The sequence below is a fragment of the Chlorocebus sabaeus genome, chromosome 7, assembly GCF_047675955.1.
Source record: "Chlorocebus sabaeus isolate Y175 chromosome 7, mChlSab1.0.hap1, whole genome shotgun sequence".
Lineage (NCBI taxonomy): Eukaryota > Metazoa > Chordata > Mammalia > Primates > Cercopithecidae > Chlorocebus > Chlorocebus sabaeus.
In genome coordinates this window covers 37270745-37294526 of record NC_132910.1, presented here as the reverse complement: position 1 = coordinate 37294526, position 23782 = coordinate 37270745, and the positions used below count along the sequence as shown (strand labels likewise).

General features: G+C 38.0%; 1 protein-coding gene across 3 annotated transcripts in view; it reads right to left on the bottom strand.

Moving 5' to 3' along the window:
• The window catches only part of ARHGAP24 (Rho GTPase activating protein 24), a 529930-nt gene that overhangs the window by 176399 nt on the left and 329749 nt on the right, over nucleotides 1–23782 (bottom strand). The window contains exon 1 of one of the 3 annotated variants that reach the window (XM_007999134.3): nucleotides 5529–5969. The exons of the other annotated variants lie outside the window; for them this stretch is intronic. Coding sequence (XP_007997325.2) covers nucleotides 5529–5541 — 13 coding nt within the window. The 5' untranslated portion in view covers nucleotides 5542–5969. Of the gene's footprint in view, nucleotides 1–5528; nucleotides 5970–23782 lie in introns of those variants that run through there. 3 annotated transcript variants of the gene reach the window in all.

Genomic DNA, 23782 nt, shown 5'->3' with positions numbered 1-23782 from the left:
CCCCCCTCCCCTGACACAGGTCAGAGGATGGTGTGAAACAGTACAGGAGGTCATGGGAGGGGAGGAATTGCAGGATAAATAAATTAACTAGAGGAACAGGAAGTAAAATAGAAAAAAGAATCTATAGACCTAAAGAAAAACCTTTCCAACTGAAGTTGTCTCCTCCCCACCAAGCACATACCTCTTGATAGATAGTTTTTTGAATCAGTTCAGTCTATTCCGATAGCAACTTCAAAGGGCCAGCACAGAGCTGACAGTGTGTCATTCCACTGTCACACCAATGGAAGTCACAGATCAGGAATCTGCAGATACCAGAGAGAGCGATGGCACTTTGAAGTCTGATCAAGTGTCAGATTTAGGAATCAGGACAGTTAAGAACAAGAAATCAGTCTACAATATTTTCCTAACACTTGTCTGGCCCCCACATAAAACACAGGCATCAATTTGGAATTATAAAATAAATGAGTGATTTACATTTATACCTTCTTTGCTTTCCTTCCTCTCTGAGGCCTGGGAGCCTGAAACACATAGAGAACACTGGGGTAGATGGTACGAGAAAGGCCCGCCTGGGACATCTCTATTCTGCTATGGTAAGTGCCACGACTGCTGCCATGCCCAGGTACCCCTCAAGCAGCAGGACACTGTATCCACCCCTGCCCAGGACAACTCAGTGGCATGGTAGTGATAGCATCTCTCCTGTGCGTGTAAGCACACAAAAGCCTTCTAGTATGCTGATAATTTCATACTTTACACCTAAACCTTCTACCATTTTAGAATTTATTTTGGTGGCACTTTTTTTTCTAAATGGCTGTATCTACTTCTTATTGACTCATTCATCCCTCCCCCACCATTTTAAAGTTCTGCCTAAGTTAGTGGGGTACATTTGGTGTTAAGAGAGGGTTGTCCACAATGGACTAACCCATTGAACACGGCACAGGGCAAAATGATACTAAGTCTATACCTGTTTGGTGTGTTAATCTGCATTAATTGTGCCTTTTTATTTTTGTATTTCTGATGATTTGTTATCTGAGGCCTTGTGGGCCTGAAGAGACTGCCCCTTCCAGGGCTACCCAATGCCTAGTAATAGTAAAAGGCAAACCTGGCAGTACGTTTTCACATGCAAACCAACGAATCCAGAGCCCATACCTCAACCACCTCCTCGATCAGGCTCCTATGCTCTGGGCCACTATCCTTCTACTCGAATCACTCCAGGGTCAGTTATTAGACAACTAGAGACAACCCCTACACCGCTGAGGCCACCCAAATTATACAAACTAGCCAATCCCGAGCCTACTCACCGTGCCTTATTTGTTCCTGCCCATGGAAAACACAAAAGGCTGTCACTCCTGTTTTCCTTTGGCTCCCTCTGCCCCTGACTGACCCTGGTGCTTCCTTGTATGGCCCCTGCATGTGGTCTGCCCCTCTCTTCTTGGGAGCTTGAGAGTGACAAACTATCTTTTCAATAACAATCACCTCCTAATCTGTGGGCCTCACCATTCCTGAATAATAATAAAACCTATGTTTAAAAATACAGTTCTTACACAGACTTAGCAGGAAAAGGAGACCGTTTATTTATTTATTTCTTATTTTTAGATAGAGTCTCACTCTGTTGCCCAAGCTGGACTGCAGTGGTGTGATGTCAGCTCACTGTAGCCTTGACTTCCCGGACTCAGGTGATTATCACACCTCAGCCTCCCGAGTACCCACGACTACAGGCACATGCCACCATGTCCTGCTAATTTTTGTATTTTTAGTAGAGACTGAGTTTTGCTATGTTGGCTAGCCTGGTCTTGAACTCCTGGGCTCAAGTGATCCTCCCACCCTGGCCTCCCAAAGTGCTGGGGTTACAGGTGTGAGCCACTGCATCAGGTGGAGACATTTCTTTATGGCCACAAAATAATCCCTCTGAACACATTGGTGTGTTCTGATAAGTTGTCAGTCAAATGAAAGCCCATTGTACAAGAATAAGAGTTGGACAAGGAACACACTCCGGTTGGTTTTATACTTTATCATAAAAATATTTAAAGCATGCTGATCTTTGAAAATATTAAAATGTAAAAGTCTCCTCTTTTTATTGATTTTAGTATATTGGAGTAGCGTTCTTGAAAATTCCCTTAAGGGCAAATATGCCTATAAATAGGAAACTTTACAATAACTTTCTACTGATGGTTCCTTGCCCATTAGAAATATTTAGAAGTTGTAATCACTTTGTCTTACAGATTATTCGAATTACATATTGATAAGAATTTTGGGGCTCTTCATGTGTAAAGAGTTTACATTGTATTGGTCATCAGTGTTTTAAAAAATTATTTATTATTTATGGTGATAGGTGGCTATTGAGGGGAACATAGGTAGACATTAGAATCTGATTTGAGGCCTTCCCTAGTATAATAGAAATAACTTAAATGTTTAAATAGCAGGAATTATATATGTATCAAGATAATGACTTTAGCGGGTACCTCCTGTGGCAGGGGCCAAGAATGACAGACAGTCCTATTCCAGCAACCAGGCTGTATTCATTCTATTTCCTTGGAAGACACACTGCATTCAAAATAAATGAGGCAGGGCTCTTGAGTAGACTTGCAGAAAATGTTTATATTCCTGGTTTCCAATGGAGAATCACCTGCTGCCATCTGCTCCTACTCCAGCTGCCAAGTCCTTACAGCCAGCAGTCCACTGAGGAGCCCAGTGACTGTCAGAACACTGTGGTCTCAGAGGACTAATCTACCAGAGGAATCATCACATCACATACCCTGCTCTCCAGGTTTCTTCTCTCCAAACAACCAAGGCCTAATTTAAGGAATCTAGAAGTAATAGCAGCTAAAAGTTGTGTGAGTGCCCATTATATTATCTGAATCTATACTGCTTTGGGAAGAGTTAGTAGGCAAAACAGAACTTAGTGGCTAAGGTAAAGAGACATACAAATGACAGATAATGCTGTAAGCAACTCCCATATGCTAAAAGTCATATTTAGTGTCAGTTTACCAAAGGCCTTTGTAGAAGTGTAACTATGTCGGCATGTATAAACATTGTTGACATAGGTTCCCAAGCCTAGCAACAGACTAGATGGATTAAAAAAGTATGAATAGCAGAAATGCTAGGCACAATGGACACAGTGGTTCTTGCTGCCTGGTAGCCACTAATCTCCTTCTTTCCCACTCACCCTCCCATTTTCTGCTCAGACACTGGGCAGTAACCTCTTAATTTCAAGAGAGGTAGGATTTTCCCTAGTCCCAAGGTATACATTAAAACTGCTTCCTTGTCCAAGGTGCAGAAATTTAGTGTAGGTCAAAAGAAAGAAGGTTCACCAAATGAAGAACTTAGTGAGTTTAAAGTCTAGAATAAAACTGTAAAGCTGAAAGAAGGAAGAAAGCAAGGACACAATGTGTTAGGGAGTTTAAACATTTTAGAAAATTAGAGATATTTATCAAATATATAAATAAAGGGTAATCTTTCCCCTTATCTAGGAGAACTTAATTGCATAGAAGTAAATGTGTTTGAACAGACTGGCATGTGCTCTGAGGTCAATACCTATAATCTCTAAACCTTTTTAAACCTCTTTGCATATTGAGGTAAGCTAGTTATCTAAAGAATAAACACAGACACTATTAAAGGCTTTTCTTGGTTGTATACACTGATTATTATTCATCAAATAGGTGACTAATTTTCTACCATTTCAACATAGAAGCTGACCATGGGTTCACATGGATGCCACATTTGAACATACAAGACTGTAGTCCTCATAGAGGGATGAATACTCTTGTGTTGATAAAACAGTTATATGAGGCCTTCCTGTACATCTTTTCAGTCATGGTGATAGTCATGTTAAACTCTTTTCAAGAAGCAGCCAAATTTTAGATCATGAAAAGCCAACATAGTACAGGTTCCCATATAGAAATGCCAATCATCAATTCTTTGTACACCTCAAGTTCCACATCTGTGAAATGAAACTTTTTCTTAACTCGCATAGAAAGCATTACAGTGTTAGAGTCAGGTGTTTCTGCTCAGCATACCACAGTGCTCTTATATAGAGTCTGAAAGCAAGAAACCATGAAGAGAGCGTCTCAGGAACTTGGCATTCCACATGCATGTAGGAACAGGTGACGATCTAGTTTACAGTATTAGAATCTTCTTTCAAAACTGACATACTTTAAAAGTGGGACAGATAATTTTGATGTTATATGTTCTTTGTTAATTGTTTTGAATAATTTTAATGTTCATTGCCTTTTAATAAAATTTATTTTACTTCATTAGTTTTTAAAGTCTATCAAAATAGAGATAAATTTTAAATAAAAATTTTAAATTTCCTTTTTTCCTTCTCATTTTATTAATCTCAGCAACAGAATTCAAATTAATTAAAACTGACAAGTACATTCCACAGGTTGACATGTTTTATTAAGAATTCTTGTTCTTGGCTTCATTTCTGCTGACTCTAAATTTTTAAAGTATGCTATTGTTCTTTCATTAGACATAAAAATTTGAGCAGTTAGAGTAATTTTTTGGTATTCCCTCATAATTATTCCTCATTTTAATGTATTGTCTTCTTTTTCATTTTAAAATCTGATATTCTTTTTCTTCTTCTACTTACGCAGTACCAAATTCCTATACTTCCCCCTTTTCTCAAATATGAGTCTCAGGAATATAAACTTCCTGTATATTTATTTAGATATTTAAAAAGTATCTCCTTTATATAGTTTATGGGTTCACTTAAGTAGCCAACATACAAAACTGACCCACCATTAAGGTCTGTTAACCCAAGAGCATGATTTTAATTCCTATTGTAACAGACTCATAGTGAGTAATACTCTGTGTTCCCATGTACTTTTACAAGCTCACATAGCAGTTGTATTGTCCTGTAAGGTTACAAAATTCAAATATGCTGATAACAAAAGCTGTATAGGTTGATTAAGTTAATTGTAAGTACATCAAAAGATAGCACGTATTATTTGGTTTTCTTTTGGCTCTTTTTTAAAAAAAAAAAAAATAATAACATACGCAGACACACACAAATGGCCAAGTAGAAGTTTTCATTTTGACAAGCAATTACACAGAAAACTCCCACTGCTTTTGTCATCAGATCAAATCCTAAGGCACTCTACTCTCTCAAAGTTTCAACCACTAAAATGTGGGTAAAGCAAAGAATACACCACAGCAAGCACTAAACAAATATAGCAATTTAGATTTTTATCGGAAGCAGTTTTTATATGCCTTCAAATTAGCACTGGAATTCTGTATATGAACAGATACATCATGTGGCAGCAGCGATTAAAGAAAGAATCCAAGAAACACTGCACTATAATGATCACATTTCAGCGTGGAAGAACAGCACTATATCCAGTCTGTTGCCACAATGTAGACACGGTGGAGAGCTGAATGGATCATGACAGAAAACAAGGGTATAAATAAAACCGCACACAGTCTAGGTCCTGAATTGGTGGTGATATAAATATCCCCAAATTATTAAACACAATCAACAACAATACCTGGCAATTTGTCTCCAAGTTAAGAACAAAGCACCCAGCTCTCACCTTGCACAAACATACACTTCAGTGGTCAGTGACAAATGCAGGCTGCACTTGCAAGCTGGGAGACAGAGCAGCTGCTCTGTCCTGAGCCGCTTAAAGCACATTCGAGCCCAACTCAGGTCCTACTGTGCTTGCTCACTGCAGTTTCTCCCATGACTCCATCACCCAGGAATGGAAACCACGGCTTGCTCCCCAGCACTAGTGGGCTCCCTAGCTACTGAGCTCAGGTAAAAACGCTGAGTCCTGCAAGGTCACCACAAGGTGACCACAAGCAAAAGGAGTGTATAGGGAAGAGGAGGGGCTGTCGTGGAAAGACCCTAAACTCCAGACGCTTTGCCTTTCGAGATTCTGCACTCTGTGAATAAGAGCTGGGACAATAAAATCTGAGAATCCCAAATGGCACCAAGCCAAGCAACCAACCCAGGGGCATTGTTTAAGCAATAATCTCTCTCTCTCTCTCTCTAAACACACACACACACACACACACACACACACACACACACACGTGCAGACTTCCGTGTAGCTATTCTAATTGCCCAGACATCCCTCTCAAGCCAAAAAGTTGTTTATTTTTTTCAGGTTTCCAGGTAACAGGGCTTAAAGAAGGATGTTAGAAAATCAGAGTATTTGCCGAAATCAAATCAATTCTAAGAGCAAAATGATTTCTGGCCCATAAACTCATATAAAAAAGTCTTGTGTTTTGCATACATACTGGAATTATGCAAACTCCCATATTTAAAAAAATAGTAAAGATATATTTATTTCAGAGCTGACTGACAGAATCAATTTAAATTTCTCATAAAAATTCCTATCATCTTTTTCAAAATTAGCCTCGATTATGCACATTTTAATTTTGAGGGTCTTTAAGAAGGCATTTCTTGCCAAAAATATCACTCTGAATGTATATATTATAAATAGATGCAAACATGTTAATAAATGTTTCCCTGTAGAGTCTCTCTAAGTTTTTATTTCTCATATTTTGATTTTCTTAGAAGTGGAGAAGGAACAATTTTTAATCTTGCAAGTGCCTTACGAAACATTTCTTCTTAGTTGTATATATTTTTAATAGGTAAATAATGACTTACTGAATTGTAGATTGATTGCATGAGCAAGAGATTATTCTCACCCTTTAGACATTTTTTTAACCTCCTTGTCCAATCACCACTGTTCATTAGCAATTTAACCTCCTAGGCATCAGTTTTGTAATCTATAAAACAGGGATTTGTTACTAGTGCCTGTTTTGTCTACTTCCTTGGTTGGTAATATGAGGGTAAAATGGGACAGAGTGTAGGACAAAATGCTTTCTATATGTGCAGTACTTGAAAAAATGCACTTGCTGCATTTCGGCCCTTATTTCCCCAGTGAGTACTGGGGCTAGTAAATTACTTGCTGCATTCTCAAGGAGGGCTTCTTGGGCTTCAAGGAAACTGCTTGTTTCAAGTGGCCTATAAATAGAGTTCGAGATTTTATTGAACTGCTGTTCTCTTTGTGGTAGATCTTGAGGGCAGCCACCACATGGCCAGAGTTAGTTAATTGTGAGCAGCATGAGCCCCGTCTAGTGTTTGAGGCAGAACAAGACTAGTCGAAATTCTGGTAGAAAATGCTCACATGCATGGTTGGTTACATAGTTCGCCTGGCGACCTGTTGTACTCCTGTGTCTGAGGGGGCTGGAGAAGAGGATTAATGAAGGGGAAAGGTTAGCTATGGAATGCCAAGTTCACTGCTGAGTTAATTCAGTAACAAATGCATCTGGGCATTCATGCTAATTTCCCTACAATTACTTATGCATTTTTCAGAGGTTAAGTTGTGGAGGGGGGCGGGGATCAGGGGAGGGAGACAGGTGGAGAACAGGAAAGGAACTAAAAATGTGGCCACCTGTCTTATGAGATACACAGGGCTGGGAGCTGGGAACTTTAGGTATATTATCTCAGTTCTCATAATAATCCTAGGAGATACCTGTTATTCTTATTTTACAGATAATCATAATTAGCCTGTACATTGTTAAAGGTCAGTGGTGAAGTTAGAATTACGATCACGATCTGCATGGTCTAGAGTTCCATAGTCTGAGTAAATTAGTTAGCTTACAGTTTTCTCAGAAAAAGAAAGGAAATAAAGTGTGGTTTTTATATAGTGAGAATAGGGAAGGCAAGAATACAAGTCACTCAGAAAAGACTAGGCAAGTTAACTTTTACAAAGAGTCCAGAGATTTTTTAAAAAATGAGTTTTGATTTTTTTAACAATGAATTCATTGTAGGATGCAGAAAGGAAAAATCAATTTTTATTACTAGTATCAATACTTATTTTTTAACTTGGGTCCTGCTTGTTTTTCAATTGAAGAAGCAAGTTCAGAAGTCTTTCTGTATAGTAGACTATTACTCTGGTTTTTCTAACATATACATAATGCATTATTTTATCTTAATTTTCTTAAATTATCAGACCTTTAACAATGCTCTTAAGGAAACAAGGCAATCTCTTGAACTTCGATGTCGCAGAAGACTTTTTTTCAACTGTAGTGTGGAATATAGTATAGTAGCCATAATTTTCAGTCTCCTGGGTTTGAGGATGTTAATAAATTGGCAGGTTCTTTCAACCAATTTTATTGGAAAGCTAGAGGCAGAGTCTGAACTGCAGGGCTACATGTACGTATCTTTGGTCTACCCTTTAAGTAAGTGTCATTCCCAGCTGTAAGAGAAATGTTTAAATTGTATCTGAAGTCAGTTTTCAATTATTCAGATATCTCAATTGAAAAACAATAAAAGTGGAAACAGAGTTTTAGGCACTTTCTTCAAATTATTATACTGTCCCACTAAGTTATTTCTTTTCTTTACTTTTCTTTCTTTCTTTCTTTCTTTCTTTTTTTTTTTTTTGTTTTTTTTTGTTTTTTTTTTGCGACGAAATCTTGCTCTGTTGCCCAGGCTGGAGTGCAATGGCATGATCTTGGCTCACTGTAACCTCCACCTCCCAGATTCAAGCTATTCTCTTACCTTAGCCTCCCTATTAGCTGGGATTACAGGAACATGCCACCACACCTGGCTAATTTTTATATTTTTAGTAGAGACAGGGTTTCTCCATGTTGGCCAGACTGGTCTTGAACTCCTGACCTGAGGTGATCCAACCATCTTGGCTTCCCAAAGTGCTGGGATTACAGGCATGAGCCACCAACCTGGCTGGGTATTTAGTTACTCAAACACTACTGCTAGTATTGCCCTAGTGTAATTAACACGGCAGAAAATAAGAGCACATTGCTTCCTCCCTTTGTCTCTGAACCTCCATTTTTTTTTTTTCTCTTGGATTTTAAGATCCCGGTCTTAGAACCATATATGGAAAAGATACTTGCACTGAAGTTTATAAGTATGAAGAAGAAAGCATCCAGAAGATTCGGTCAACATTTGCAATCAGTGAGGAGTAGAAATAAGATGTTTTGGTTTTCTATTTGGTTCATGCTACCTTGACCAGTAATGATACCTTCCTGATGTTTCCTAGAGGCAGTGTTTCATTTCACACAGATACTTATGAAGGTCTGGCCTGAAATCCTTGTAGTCTTTCCACTTAGGGTAGAACTGGGTTCATGGATGAATTAGATGGGGTTGTTTCTAGTTGTGTCAACTAATGAAGACAAGTATTTTTCTAACACATTTCCCCTGCCACTCCCTTCCATTTGGCTTTTTTATTTAGGCCTTAGAAACAACTCCAAATGATAATACTTATAAGCTGTGAAGAGCAAATACTGTCGAAACACTGAAAGTCATTTAGGCATAAAAATGAAAGTAATCCAAAATGTGAAAGCTTTTAGCAACCATCTTATGCCATCTTATGTGGATGTTTAAAGATAATCTGTGTGAGACCTCTTAACCTATTCTAGAAAATGTGGCACAGGTATAGAGTTAAAACCATGAAATTAAACACTTTCTGAGCAGTATAATTTGCTGTATTTCTAAATATAATTGTGTTTTTTTGCTCGATGGTAATATTTTTCTAGATGGGAAAGATGTACTTCTTAACGCCTTTTCTATCTTAAAGTATAAAGAACCAATGTCTTGCTTTCATTCAAAATTTCCTAAATACATTCAAGTGGTTTCAGAAAAAGAAAAAGAAGAAAGAAAGGGAAGGGAAGGGAAAGGAAGGGAAGAGAAGGGAAGGGAAGGGAAGGGGAGGGGAGGGGTGGGGAGGGAGGGAGGGAGGGAGAGAAGGAAGGAAGGAAGGAAGGAAGGAAGGAAGGAAGGAAGGAAGGAAGGAAGGAAGGAAGGAAGGAAGGAAGGAAGGAAGGAAGGAAGGGAGGGAGGAACCTGAAGATTATCCCTTTGTGAACTCTGGAGAAGGAATTCCTGGGCCCTTAAAGCTTTAAGATGTACAAACAAGGTCATTGAACATATTTGAAATCTTTGTAAGAATACAGCCTTGTACTATAATTGTACCCCCTCCCCAAACGCACACACCTAAAGCATAAACCATTTTAGTCAGGTGGCTCATGGCCAGCAAAGGCCATCAGTCACCCAGCTGCCTGAGATGAGTAATAACAGTGTCAGCTGCTGTTCCATCAAAACACTGCATGTGAGGTTCCTTCAGTAAGCCTGGGACACATGGGAACATGGGTGCTCCTGTTTCCACCAACTGAATCCTTGAGGGAAAAACCTTCAAAAGCATTAGTGTCAATGCCCCTAGTTCTTAAAAGACTAAATGTATATCCATATGTCATGATGCAATCGCACTGAAATTAGAGGACTGTGCTAGGATTTTCATAAGATATTTTATAATACATTACTGAGTAAGGCATATTAGAAAATAGTGTGTACAATGTGATCTGAATTTTGTAACAAATATTCAATATATAGAAAAATCTGAAAATATGCACTACAATGTTAATAATTTTTATCTCTAGGTAGTGAAATTACAGCAATTTTATTTTCTTCCTGATCTTTTAGCATTTTCTAAATGTTCTTCAATGACCATTACTACAATGTAGTGAAAGAAGGAAGGAAGGAAGGAAGGAAGGAAGGAAGGAAGGAAGGAAGGAAGGAAGGAAGGAAGGAAGGAAGGAAGGAAGGAAGGGGAAAGAGAAAGAAAGAAAGAAAGAAAGAAAGAAAGAAAGAAAGAAAGAAAGAAAGAAAGAAAGAAAGAAAGAAAGAAAGAAAGAAAGATAGAAAGAAAGAAAGAAAGAAAAGAGAAAATAGTAACTCTCTAGTTCATAATAAAGATATCATTTTTGAATTTTTTTTGACAAAGTTAATTTGTCATGCTTATAATCACTGCAGGTGAAAAAAATTTCAGTTTTCAGACATGTTATTACCATTACTCTCATCATCGGCATTAAAAATATTCATGGGTACACATAACAAAATTCTAGATGCTGCTGTACTATAATATAAAGAAAATACAGTGTACTTTGGACTTCACTGATTTTTAAAATATAAAAAAGTGATACAGGGAATATGGCAGGTATGTGTATGCGTGTGCAGGAGCAAGTGCATATAAATTCAAATATAAAGAGAATAGATATGGTGTAAATATAAATAGCATGCATACATTCATGAACGTATAATCATTGTCTGGGGGTAACTGCTTATTTCTTAAAAGGAAATGGTGAACTAACAACACATGTATGATCAAGAAAATGTATTATCTTCTAAAATAGTATATTGCATGAACGCATATTTCAGAGAGATCTCCTCTGTAATAGTAACATAGATCGGTTTGGAGGTGAGCAGGGTGCATGGGGAGAGATTACATAGCTGATGCTACCTGCGTCTTATTTGTATTTTTGTTTTCATTCTTTACATCTTTCTGACATAACCAGGAGACAGCTGGTAAATAATTCAGCATTACAAAAAATAAACAAACATCAGCCTGTTAATTAAATGGCAGACTTGGGTCCTCAATGTAAATCTTGGGAACAGAGTCTTCAGTACAGAAGTCTTATGCCAAGTCAGAATATTTGGATTCTGCCTAAAATTCATTCATCTGCTACTCATTTGTTGGCTTGTTGAAATAACATTTGAGGGACTGGAAAAACAGAAAGACCAAATCCACACTAATTGAACATTTCACTTTTTAATACTTAAGTCATAGCTATGTGTTTCCTTTTTAAATTGAAGCAAATTTTCCTAACATGCATATATGGAGAAAATGCTCCATCCACTGAACAAGGCTATGTTTCAAAGGAAAGAGATTTATTCTTTAACTAGAAAGTCAACAGAAATGAAATTGGAAGTTCACTATGCTCCTCAGATACTATTGAGCTAGAGGCTCAAAAATATAAACATGTAATATTTTTCAAAACAACAATCACCAATAAACTCTCTTAAGAAAAACAGTAAATACTTCTATTTATCTTCGGTTTGGCCTGTAACCAAAATAATGCGTAGGTTTGCATTATTCCTACTCTTTAACTGGAATAGTGTTATCATTCAAGTTACTTTTGAAAGTCGAATAAAGTTTGAATACACTTAAATTATATTTTTATGTAATGATCTGATATTATTCTAAATCTCATCTTGGTTGATTTAAAAAGTAATTAAAAATTAATAATTTATGCCTTCATATAAAAATAATAGGCTGGGCATGGTGACTCATGCATGTAATCCCGTCACTTTAAGAGGACAAAGCAGGAGGATTATTTGAGGCCAATAGTTCAAGACCAGCATAGGCATGGGTAATATAGTGAGATATTTTTTCTACAAAATATTTTTAAAAAATTAAACATGCATGACGCCATGTGCTTGCAGTCTAGAGGCTACCCAAGAGACTGAGGCAGGGGGATCACCTGAGCCCAGGAGTTTGAGGCTGCAGTGAGCTATGACTATGCCACTGCACTCCAGCCTGGGAAACAGAGCGAGACCCTATCTCAGAATAATCATAATAATAAGAGTAAAATATTTGTTTTATGGATTATATTTTATCATTAAAAAGACAACTTTTTCAAGTTTAATCTACTCAAGGTAATGATCATATCTGTTCGAAATTTAGGAATTTACTATGAAAACAAGTTTCTATTTAAACTTAAAGATCTTAATATTGGCTGGGCAGGGTGGCTCATGCCTGTAATCCCAGCACTCTGGGAGGCCGAGGCAGGCAGATCACCTGAGGTCAGGAGTTTGAGACCTGCCTCAACATGGCAAAACCCCGTCTCTACTAACAGTACAAAATTAGCTGGGCGTGGTACTGCATGCCTGTAATCCAGCTACACGGGAGACTGAGGCGGGAAACTTGCTTGAATCTGGGAGGCGGAGGTTGCGGTGAGCCGAGATTGCACCATTGCACTCCAGCCTGGGTAACAAGAGAGAAACTCCGTTTCCAAAAAAAAAAAGAAAAGAAAAAAAGATCTTAATATTAAAGAAAATTATATCTACAGGCTCATCACCTGTACAGTATGCCTATTTATCTGCATACAAATATAAATGTATACATATGTCTATTCCAATATTTTTCATGTGTAGAGCTTTATGTGGTTGTAGTCATAGTACATATATACATTTTAGATTATTTTACTTAGAATATTTTATAAGCATTTTTACTATAAATTTTTGATTTATTATTTCACTTAGAATATTTTATAAGCATTTATACTTACATCTCCAATCTTTAAATGAGATATAAAACAGTAGGTAAACTGTAAAATATTTATATATTGTTATTTTCAATGCTTGCATAATATTTTTTGAATTAATATGATACAGCTTACTTAAACTTTATTTGAAAGCACATATTTGTTTCCAGTTTGGTTAGTAAAATTATACTTTTATGCTACTACAAAGTTTTCTACAGATTTCTTTTTTAAGATCTTTTAGAACAAATTTCTAGAAAAATGAATCAGTAGATCAAAAAGTCTATTCTTCTTTGTCTCTCAAAAGTTGAAGAACAATTCATCGTGGTGAGTGTTAGCCAAACTCCTCAGTGTCACTGTATTTCAGTTTCTTTTAAAATTATTATTATTGAGCAAATACATATATTTTAACTTTTACTTTAGATTCAGGGGTACATATGCATTTGTTATATAGGTAAATCGCATCTCATGGGGGCTTGGTGTACAGATTATTTCACCATCTAAGTAATAAGTATAAAACCCAGTAGTTAGTTAGATCCTCACCCTGCTCCCTCCTTTCATCCTCAAGTAGGGCCTAGTGCCTGTTGTTCCCTTCTTTGTGTTTATATGTACTCAATGTTTAGCTCTCACTTATAAGTGAGAGCATGTGGTATTTGGTTTTCTGTCCTGTCTTAGTTTGCTAAGGATAATGGCCTCCAGCTCCATCTATGTTGCTGCAAAGGATGTGATCCTGCTCTTTTTCACAACTGCATAGTATTCCACAGCATATATGTATCACATTTTCTCCAGTCTACTGCTGATAGGCATTTAGGTTGATTCCATATCTATGCTATTGTGAATGGTGCTATGATGAACATATGCATGCATGTATCTTTATAATAGAACAATTTATATTCCTTTGGGTACATACCCAATAATGGAATTGCCAGGGCTAAATGGCAATTCTGCTTTTGAGTTCTTTGAAAAAATGCCAAATGAAAAAGTCATGTTGGAAGGCTAAGGGGAAGCAGCCATGTCTTACATGGTCACAGCAAAAGCAAGATAGAGTGGTGAGAAGGTGCCTCACACTTTAGAATGACTAGATCTCACAAGAACGAACTCACTATCACAAGAACAGCAGCAAGAGGAAAATCTGCCCACATGATCCAATCACTTCCCACCAGGCCCCTCCTGAAACGCTGGGGATTACAATTTGACATAATACTTGGTCTGGACATAGATCCAAACTGTATCGATGGCTGAACTAATCTATATTCCCCATCAGCAGTGTATGAGTGCGCGCTTTTCTCCACAACCTTGCCAACATCTTGTTATTTTTTTACTTTTTAGTAGTAGCCATTCTGACTGGTGTGAGATAGTATCTCATTGTAGATTTGATTTGCATTTCTCTAATGAGTAGTGATATTGAGCATTTTTTTCATATACTTATTGGCCATGTATATGTCTTCTTTTGAAAAATGTCTGTTCATGTGTTTGCCCACTTTTTAATGTTGTTGCTGGTTTTTACTTGTTGATTTGTTTGAGTTTCATACAGATTCTGGATATTCGACTTTTTTTGAATGTATAGTTTGCAAATATTTTTACCCATTCTGCAGCTGGTCTGTTTACTCTGGTGACAGTTTGTTTTGCCGTGCAGAAGTCCTTTAGTTTAATTAGATTCCATTGGGCAATTTTTGGGTTTTGTTGCAATTGCTTTGGCATCTTTGTCATGAAATCTTGGTGAGGTCCTATATCCAGAATGGTATTTCCTAGCTTGTGTTTCAGGGATTGTATAGTTTTAGGTTTAAAATTTAAGTCTTTAATCCATTTTGAGTTGATTTTTGTATATAGCGTGAGGAAGGAGTTCAGTTTCAATCCCTGCATATGGCTTGCCAGTTATCCCATTACCATTTATTGAATAGAGAGTCCTTTCCCCATTGCTTGTTTTTGTTGACTGTGTCAAAGATTAGATGGTTGTAGGTGTGTGACATTTTTTCTGGATTCTCTATTATTCATATTTTACATGCTATATTTACTTTTTATTTATTTATTTACTTATTTATTTGAGACAGAATTTCACTCTGTCAGCCAGGCTGGAGTGCAATGGCATGATCTCGGCTCACTGCAACCTCTGCCTCCCGGGTTCAAGCAATTCTTCTGCCTCAGGCTCTCAAGTAGCTGTGATTACAGGCACCTGCCACCATGTCTAGGTAATTTTTGTATTTTTTAGTAGAGATTAGGTTTCACCATGTTGGCCAGGCTGGTCTCGAACTCTTGACATCAGGTGATCCACCTGCCTCAGCCTCCCAGAGTTCCAGGATTACAGGTGTGAGCCACTATGCTTGGCCTACATGCTATAGTTTTAAGAGTAATTTTAAAGTTGTTATTTTAATACTTATTGCTCAATATGCCCACATAATTTCCATATTATTTAAACTAGAAAACACAGAATACATTAAAACAGTGAAAACAAGCTTGTAATCACATGTAAACTTGCTTTCTTATGTAGAATTTTCTTTATGTTAAAAGGTTATGCTAAAAAATAATATTCAAACACAAGGCAGAATTTTAGTTATACAAGTCTATAATAAAACATATTGTGTAAAAAATAAGAAAGCTAGTCTATTTTGGGCTGGGTGCAGCGGCTGATGCCTATAATCCCAGCACTTGGGAGGCCGAAGCGGGCAGATCATGAGGTCAGGAGATCGAGACCATACTGGCCAACATGGTGAAACCCTGTCTCTACTAAAAATACAAAAATCAGCTGGGTGTGGTGGCAGGTGCCTGTAATCCCAACTACTTGGGAGGCTGAGGCAGAAGAATCACTTGAACCTGGAAGGCAGAGGTTGCAGTGAGCCGAGATCATGCCATTGCACTCCAGCCTGGGGTCAGAGTGAGACTCCGTCTCAAAAAACAAAACAAAACAAAACAAACAAAAAAGCTAGTCTATTTTTCTTTTACTTTTCTTTTTTTTTTTTTTTTTTTTTTTTTAAGACAAAGTCTTGCTCTTGTCCCCCAGTCTGGCACGATCTCAGCTCACTGAAACCTCCGCCTCCTGGGTTTAAGCGATTCTCCTGCCTCAGCCTCCTGAGTAGCTTGGATTACAGGTGCATGCCACTATGCCCAGCTAATTTTTTGTATTTTAAGTAGAGATGCGGTTTCACCATGTTGGCCAGGCTGGTCTCGAACTCCTGACCTCAGGTGATCTGCCCACCTTGGCCTCCCAAAGTGCTGGGATTACAGGCATGAGCCACCATGCCTGGCCAGTCTATTTTTCAAAAATATAAATCTGCAGTATAGAAGAGCTTTCTTACGGTATGTTAATAAATTTGTATTAAATACATTTTTTCTTTCACTCATTTTTCTTTTTGCTACCATTGCACATTTCAACAAAGAGAATTAGAAAAGCAAGGAAAACCTGACTACCACCAAGAATCAGCAACAAAGGTGGAAAAATTACTGGAATGTGAGTCAGCCAGATCCAGCCATTTCCCCAACTGAGCAACCTTGGGTAAATCACTTTCCTCTCTATGTTTCTATTTTCTTAACTGTCAAATGAGATTGCAATCAGATATTGGATATGGAAATGAGATGTAAACTGAGAATCTAAAGAGTTGTCATTATATGACAGTCTGCACTAAATTTTATAAATTTGGCATTACATTGATTTTTAAATGAACTCCATGAGTTTTACTGCCAGGCAATTCTAAGTAATTACACAATATAAAGGCATATGGCCATCAGCATATACCAATATTTATTCGTAAAGCAAAGGATAGAGGAAGGATGTGTAAAAATTTAATTTGTAGGCGTTTCCATACAGCTTTTGCAGCTGCACAACTTTTCAAACTGGCTAACCTATGGCTCTGAAAAAAGTTATATCTTTTGAAAAGTACCTCCCTCCATAAGCCCCATGACATTTCTGTTTAAAACAGAACAAAACAATATAATGGCAATCTGTTGTGAAGACTTCCTCGCTGTAACATCTTGGGAGAGAAGCAAAGACAAAGAATGAAGAAGTGTAGGCCGGGCGCGGTGGCTCAAGCCTGTAATACCAGCACTTTGGGAGGCCAAGACGGGCGGATCACGAGGTCAGGAGATCGAGACCATCCTGGCTAACACGGTGAAACTCCGTCTCTACTAAAAGGGGCGGGCGCCTGTAGTCCCAGCTATTCGGGAGGCTGAGGCAAGAGAATGGCGTGAACCCGGGAGGCGGAGCTTGCAGTGAGCTGAGATCCGGCCACTGCACTCCAGCCTGGGGGACAGAGCGAGATTCCGTTTCCAAAAAAAAAAAAAAAAAAAAAAGAATGAGGAAGTGGTCACAGGCAATAGCAGATGCAACAGACATATCTACTCACAACAGGGAATCAATAAATGTTAACTGGATATAGATAATAAAAGAGGATTATTTCACTGGGAAGGAAGAGAACCCAGTGTAGAGAAGAAATTTGAAAGTGGAGCCCTTGTTCTCTCCAGTGAAAATATATATTATCTAAAACAAGTTTTCAACTTCTCACTAAAGTCCTGACTGTTGTGGTCAGCAATATCAGAAGCAGAGGGACACATTTAAAAGGACCAGGTGACACCTAATTGAAGCCCTTTTGATGATCAATCAATCACTCTCTGCTGTGGTAGTGAACATTTCTTTCTTAATTTACATGGTCTCAAATTACGCTAAAATGGTCAAGAGAATGAAAAGAATCTATTTGACCTCAGAAGTCAAATGCTTTGCCTTCTTCACCACTTTTCTGAATAAAAAACACTAATTATAGACCAGTGACTGAGTGGGTATAAGTACTTTTAATATTAGCTTGTGTGATGGTTTTGCATGAGCTAGAGAGACAATTTTAAGTATCTTCTGTGGTGCGGGTGGACAGGCCTCTGAGGAGTTGATTTCAACCCTTGCATGTGGGCAGGAGTCCCAGATAGGGCTCAGTCCTAGAGAACCTCTGGTCTATAAACTTATCTTTGTGGAACCAGGTGAAGCCAGTGTGAACTCACCTGGGGGTTTCCTTATCTGTATTTTTAGAGAGATTATTGTATTTCTGCATTCATTCTACTTGATTATTTTGTGTCATTCCTTTTTTGTTCTTCTCTGCCATACATATTTATGCCAAAGTTGTAACTTCTTGATATAATGTCATTTAAACCATTTGCATATTTTCTATGTGCCAAGCTTTATTCTAAATTAAATAATCTTTATTTTAAAAAAGGCCTTGGTTTATGAAATAAGACTTGGGAAAACTCAATATCACTTTATCGTGATATCAGTATCTTCTAGTAAGTGGCCAATATTATAACATTTTCTTAGATCAAATATAAATAGTGATAGGGACTTGTATTTTAAAAGTTAAGATCATTGGAATACCAGATACAGATTATGCTAACTTTAAGAATTTCATCAAAACAAAGCAGTGACAACTGGGACAGATCCTAACCTAGACCACAGGATCTGGGATACAAGACCAACATTTTGTATTAAATATCCCAGTAAAAGTCTTTACATAGAAAGGATTACCTTCACTGTACTTTTTACACTTAATTTTCATAATGCAATCAGATGTCAAACTCTTTGTCCTAATAAAATGAATTATGTGGAAAAAGTTCCACTTTTTATTATTTATCAAATACATAATTCAGTAAGGTTTCACAAATTGTATGATGTCTTCTCCTAATTTGCACCCAGTACTTACTTCTCATTTAAGGATATGATGGACACAAAAGCATGGATATCCATATGCAGAAAAATGAAATTGGACCCTTAACTCACATCATACACAAAAACTACTTGAAATGGATTATAGACTTAAACATAAACTGTAAAACTACTAGAAGAAAACACATGAAAAAAGCATTTTGGCATTGGTCTAGGCAATAATTTTTTTGGATATCACTCCTTATAAAGCACAGCTGACAAAAACAAAATAGATAAATGGAATTACATCAAACTAAAAAGTTTCCAAATAAAACAATCAACAGACTGAAGAGACAATCTACAGAACGAGAGAAAAATTTGCAAACATTTGATAAGGAGTTAATGTACAAAATATATAAGGGACTCAACTTAATAAAGAGAAAACAAATGACCCAATTTTAAAAATGGACAAAGGACTACTTGAATAGGCACTTCTGAAAGGAATATATACAAATGGCCAACAAATATCTGAAAAGATATTCAACATCACTAATCATCAAAGAAATGTAAATCAAAACCACAATGAGTTACCTGTTACTTCACACCTATTAGAATGGCTACTATCAAAAAGACAAAAAATAACAAGTGGTAGGGAGGATGCTGAGAAAAATAACCCTTTGTACCATGGGTTGGAATGTAAATTGGTGCAGCCATGACAGAAAACAGTATGGAGGTTTTTAAAAAATTAAAAATAGAATTACCATTTGACCCAGCAATCTTGCTTCTGGTATATATCCAATTAAATGAAATCAGTGTCTGGAATGGAAATGCACACTCCCATATTTATTGCAGCATTATTTACAATAGCCAAGATATAAAATCAACCTCAGTGTCTACTGGTGGATACAGAAAATGTGTTATACATATATGTATACCAAATGACCATATAATTGTAATTATTTGCTTTAATTTTGAAAGAAAAAGATCCAAAAGGAATAGAAACTAGGTAAAACATCAAAAAAAGTTTTCTTTCTTGAGGAAACTTTATTGTATATATAACGTTGAAAAATTAGCCTTTAAAAAAGAAGGAAATTTTGTCATATGTGAAAACATGAATAAAACTTGGGGACATTATTCTAAGTAAAATAAGCCAGGCACAGAAAGGAAGATATTGCACGATCTCAATTATATGTGGAATCAAACTCATAGAAACAGAGAATAGAATGGTGGTTGCCAGGAGCTGGGGAGTGGCAGACATTGTGAGATGTTGGTCAAAGAGCACAAAGTTTCAGTTAGGCAGGATGAATATGTTCTGGAGACCTAATGTACAGCTTGATGACTATACTGAAAACACTCTATTGTGTACTTGAAATGTGCTAAGAAAGTAGATCTTAAATGTTCTGATATGGTTTGGCTCTGTGTCTCCACCCAAATCTCATCTTGAATTGTACTCCCATAATTCCCATGTATTGTGGGAGGAACCTGGTGGAGATAGTTGGATTGTGGCGGTGGTTTCCCCCATGCTGTTCTCATGGCAGTGAGTAAGTCTCACAAGATCTGATGGTTTAATAAGGGAAACCTGTTTTACTTGGCTCTCATTCGCTCTTGCTGCCACTATGTGAGACATGCCTTCTACCTTCTACCGTGATTGTGAGGCCTCTCCAGCCACGTGAAGCTGTAAGTCCAATAAACCTCTTTCTTTTGTAAATTGCCTAGTCTCGGGTATGTCTTTATCAGCAGTGGGAAAATAGACTAATACAGTAAGTTGGTAACAGTAGAGTGGGGTATGGCTGAAAAGATACCCAAAAATGTGGAAGTGACTTTGGAACTGGGTAACAGGCAGAGGTTGGAACAGTTTGGAGGGCTCAGAAGAAGACAGGACAATGTGGGAAAGTTTTGAACTTCCTAGAGATTTGTTGAATGGCTTTAGCCAAAAGCCTGATAGTCATATGGACAATGAGGTCCAGGTTGAAGTGGTCTCAGATGAAGATGAGGAACTTGTTGGGACTGGAGCAAAGGTGATTCTTGTTATGCTTTAGTAAAGAGACTGGTGGCGTTTTGCCCCTGCCCTAGAGATTTGTGGAATTTTGAACTCGAGAGAGATGATTTAGGGTATCTGGCAGAAGAAATTTCTAAGCAGCAAAGCATTCAAGAGGTGACTTGGGTGCTGTTAAAGGCATTCAGTTTTTTAAGGAAAGTAGAGCATAAAAGTTCAGAAGATTTACAGCCTGACGATGTGATAGAAAAGAAAAACCAATTTTCTGAGGAGAAATTCAAGATGCAGAAATTCGCATAGGTAATGAGAAGACAAATGTTATTTCCCCCAAAAATGGGGAAAATATCTCCAGGTTATGTTAGAGGTCTTCATGGCAGCCCCTCCCATCGCAGTGCTGGAGGCCTGGGAGAAAATAGATTCATGGGCTGGGTCCAGGGTCCCTGTGCTGTGTGCAGCCCAGGAACTTGGTACCCTTGGTCCCAGCTGCTCTAGCTATGGCTGAAAGGGGCCAAAGTATAGCTTGGGCCATGGCTTCAGAGGGTACAAGCCTCAAGCCTTAGCAGTTTCCACATGGTGTTGAGCTTGCGAGTGCACAGAAGTCAAGAACTGGGGTTTGGGAACCTCTTCCTAGATTTCAGAAGATGTATGGAAATGCCTGGATGCCCAGGTAGAAGTTTGTTGCAGCGGCAGGGCTCTCATGGAGAACCTCTGCTAGGGCAGCATGGAAGGGAAAAGTGGGGTTGGAGCCCCCACCCAGAGTCGCTACTGGGGTACCACCTAGTGGAGCTATGAGAAGAGGGCCACTGGCTTCCAGACCCCAGAATGGTAGATCCACCAACAGCTTGCACCATTCGCCTGGAAAAGCCATAGACACTCAACACCAGCTTGTGAAAGCAGCCGGAAAGGAGGTTGTACCCTGCAAAGCCATATGGGCGGAGCTGCCCAAGACCCTAGGATCCTACCTCTTATATCAGCATGCCCTGGATATAAGACATGTAGTCAAAGGAGATCATTTTGGAGCTTTAAGATTTGACTGCCCTGCTGGATTTTGGACTTGCATGGGGTCCGTAGTCCCTTTGTTTTGGCCAATTCCTTCCACTTGGATCGGCTGTATTTACCCAATTACTGTACCCGCATTGTATCTAGGAAGTAACTAACTTGCTTTTGATTTTACAGGCTTATAGGTGGAAGAGACTTGCCCTGTCTCAGATGAGACTTTGGACTGTGGACTTTTGAGTTAATGCTGACATGAGTTAAGACTTTGGGGGAATTTTGGAAAGGCTTGATTGGTTTTGAAATATGAGGACATGAGATTCGGGAGGGTTCAGGGGTGGAATGATATGGTTTGGCTCTGTGTCCAAATCTCATCTTGAATTGTATTCCCATAATTCCCGCATGTTGTGGGAGGAACCTGGTGGGAGATGGTTAGAACATGGGGGTGGTTTCCCCCGTGCTGTTCTCATGGTAGTGAATAAGTCTCACGATATCTAATAGTTTGATAAGGGGAAACCTGTTTCACTTGGCTCACACTCTCTTTCTTGCCACTGCCATTTGAGACATGACTTTCGCCTTCTGCTATAATTGTGAGGCCTCTCCAGCTATGTGAAACTGTCAGTAAAGCTTTTTCTTTTGTAAATTGCCCAGTCTCAGATATGTCTTTATCAGCAGCGTGAAAATGGACTAATACATTTTCTTACTACAAATATATATATAAAACTAAGTTGATGGATGTGTTAATTAGCTTGAGTGTGGTAATCATTTCACAATATCTACAATATCAAAACATCAGGTTTTATGCCATAAATATAGACAATCTTTCTTTGTCAATTATATCTCAATAAAGCTGTCAGTGGGGGGAAGGAAATATAAAACTGAAATAAAATTATTTTTTCATAAGTAACAAAAAAGGGATATGAGAGATCCCCATCAAGTAGGACTTATAATTATTTAGGCAGTTTTCACTTTGAAGAATTATACTGTAACTCATAGATATGAAAAAGACTGTAGGAATTTTACAACTGAGGACACTGTCACCATCAGACAAAATGTCCCTTATCCAAATTCGCATAGATGTTGACCATCTGAGTCAGGCCTAGAAAACACAACAAGATTCTCCATTTGGTTATTGTTTTATTTTATTACGAAGTTTTGTCTCATGATTCCTACTCAGGTAGTTAGGCCTTTTCCCTCCACCCCCCACTATTATAGCTCCATTGGTTTAGATAATCAAAGTAAATCAGTTTATGGAGAAATTCAAATGAAGTGCTTCCCTGTTGTTCCTGTGCATACCTCCGATATGAATGCTGGGTGCACTGAGGTGTACTAAGGTAGTTACTATTCTGTTGTGGTCTTCATAAAGAGTAAGACTATTTCTGATTGTCATGCAGTGATCAGAAATAGTCATGCTCCTAATTCATCTTGGAACGAGATACTTCCTTCATCCTGGAATAAGATACCTCCTTGAAAAAGAAAATAAACTCAGAAGAAGGCTCTCAAGGGATGCAAAATGAAACTGTTTTCTGGCTCACAGACATATGTCTAAGCGTTGGGGGATGTGAAAGTGTTCTCCTAGGTAACAGGTTCTAAGATAGGTCCTCAACCACACTGAGGAAGAAATGGGGCCACGGTGTAATTGAGGCAGGTGACCCTGGAGAGTAGGTGGTTATTTCACGGCCAGATGATTCAGTTCGTTGTTGTTATCCTTTGCTTTCCCTGGGTCTTTTGAAGAATCCATCCTTGTATCAGGTGTTGTATTGGCTATAATCAGGAAAGCTGTATTGATCAATTATGAAAGCAAAAAACCCTGTGAAGTAATTGTGGTGATGAAAACAAACAGCTAATGGAAACATATCTCCTGAAAGGAACTCTCAAGGAACTCAGGGAAAGAGAATTGGAGCTATGAGTCTCATGTGGGACTTTCCTATTATTGACAACCTGCGGAATCTGGGTTTTATTGTTAAGACTGGGAGTGGTTTCCTTAACACAGGAGATTCTTTTTTTTTTTTTTTTTTTTTTTTTTTTTTTTTTTTTTTTTTAAGGGAAAAAACTCTGGGTTAGAGTTTCAAATGTTGGGTTAGATTTAATCTAGATTCTGAATGGAGTGTGAA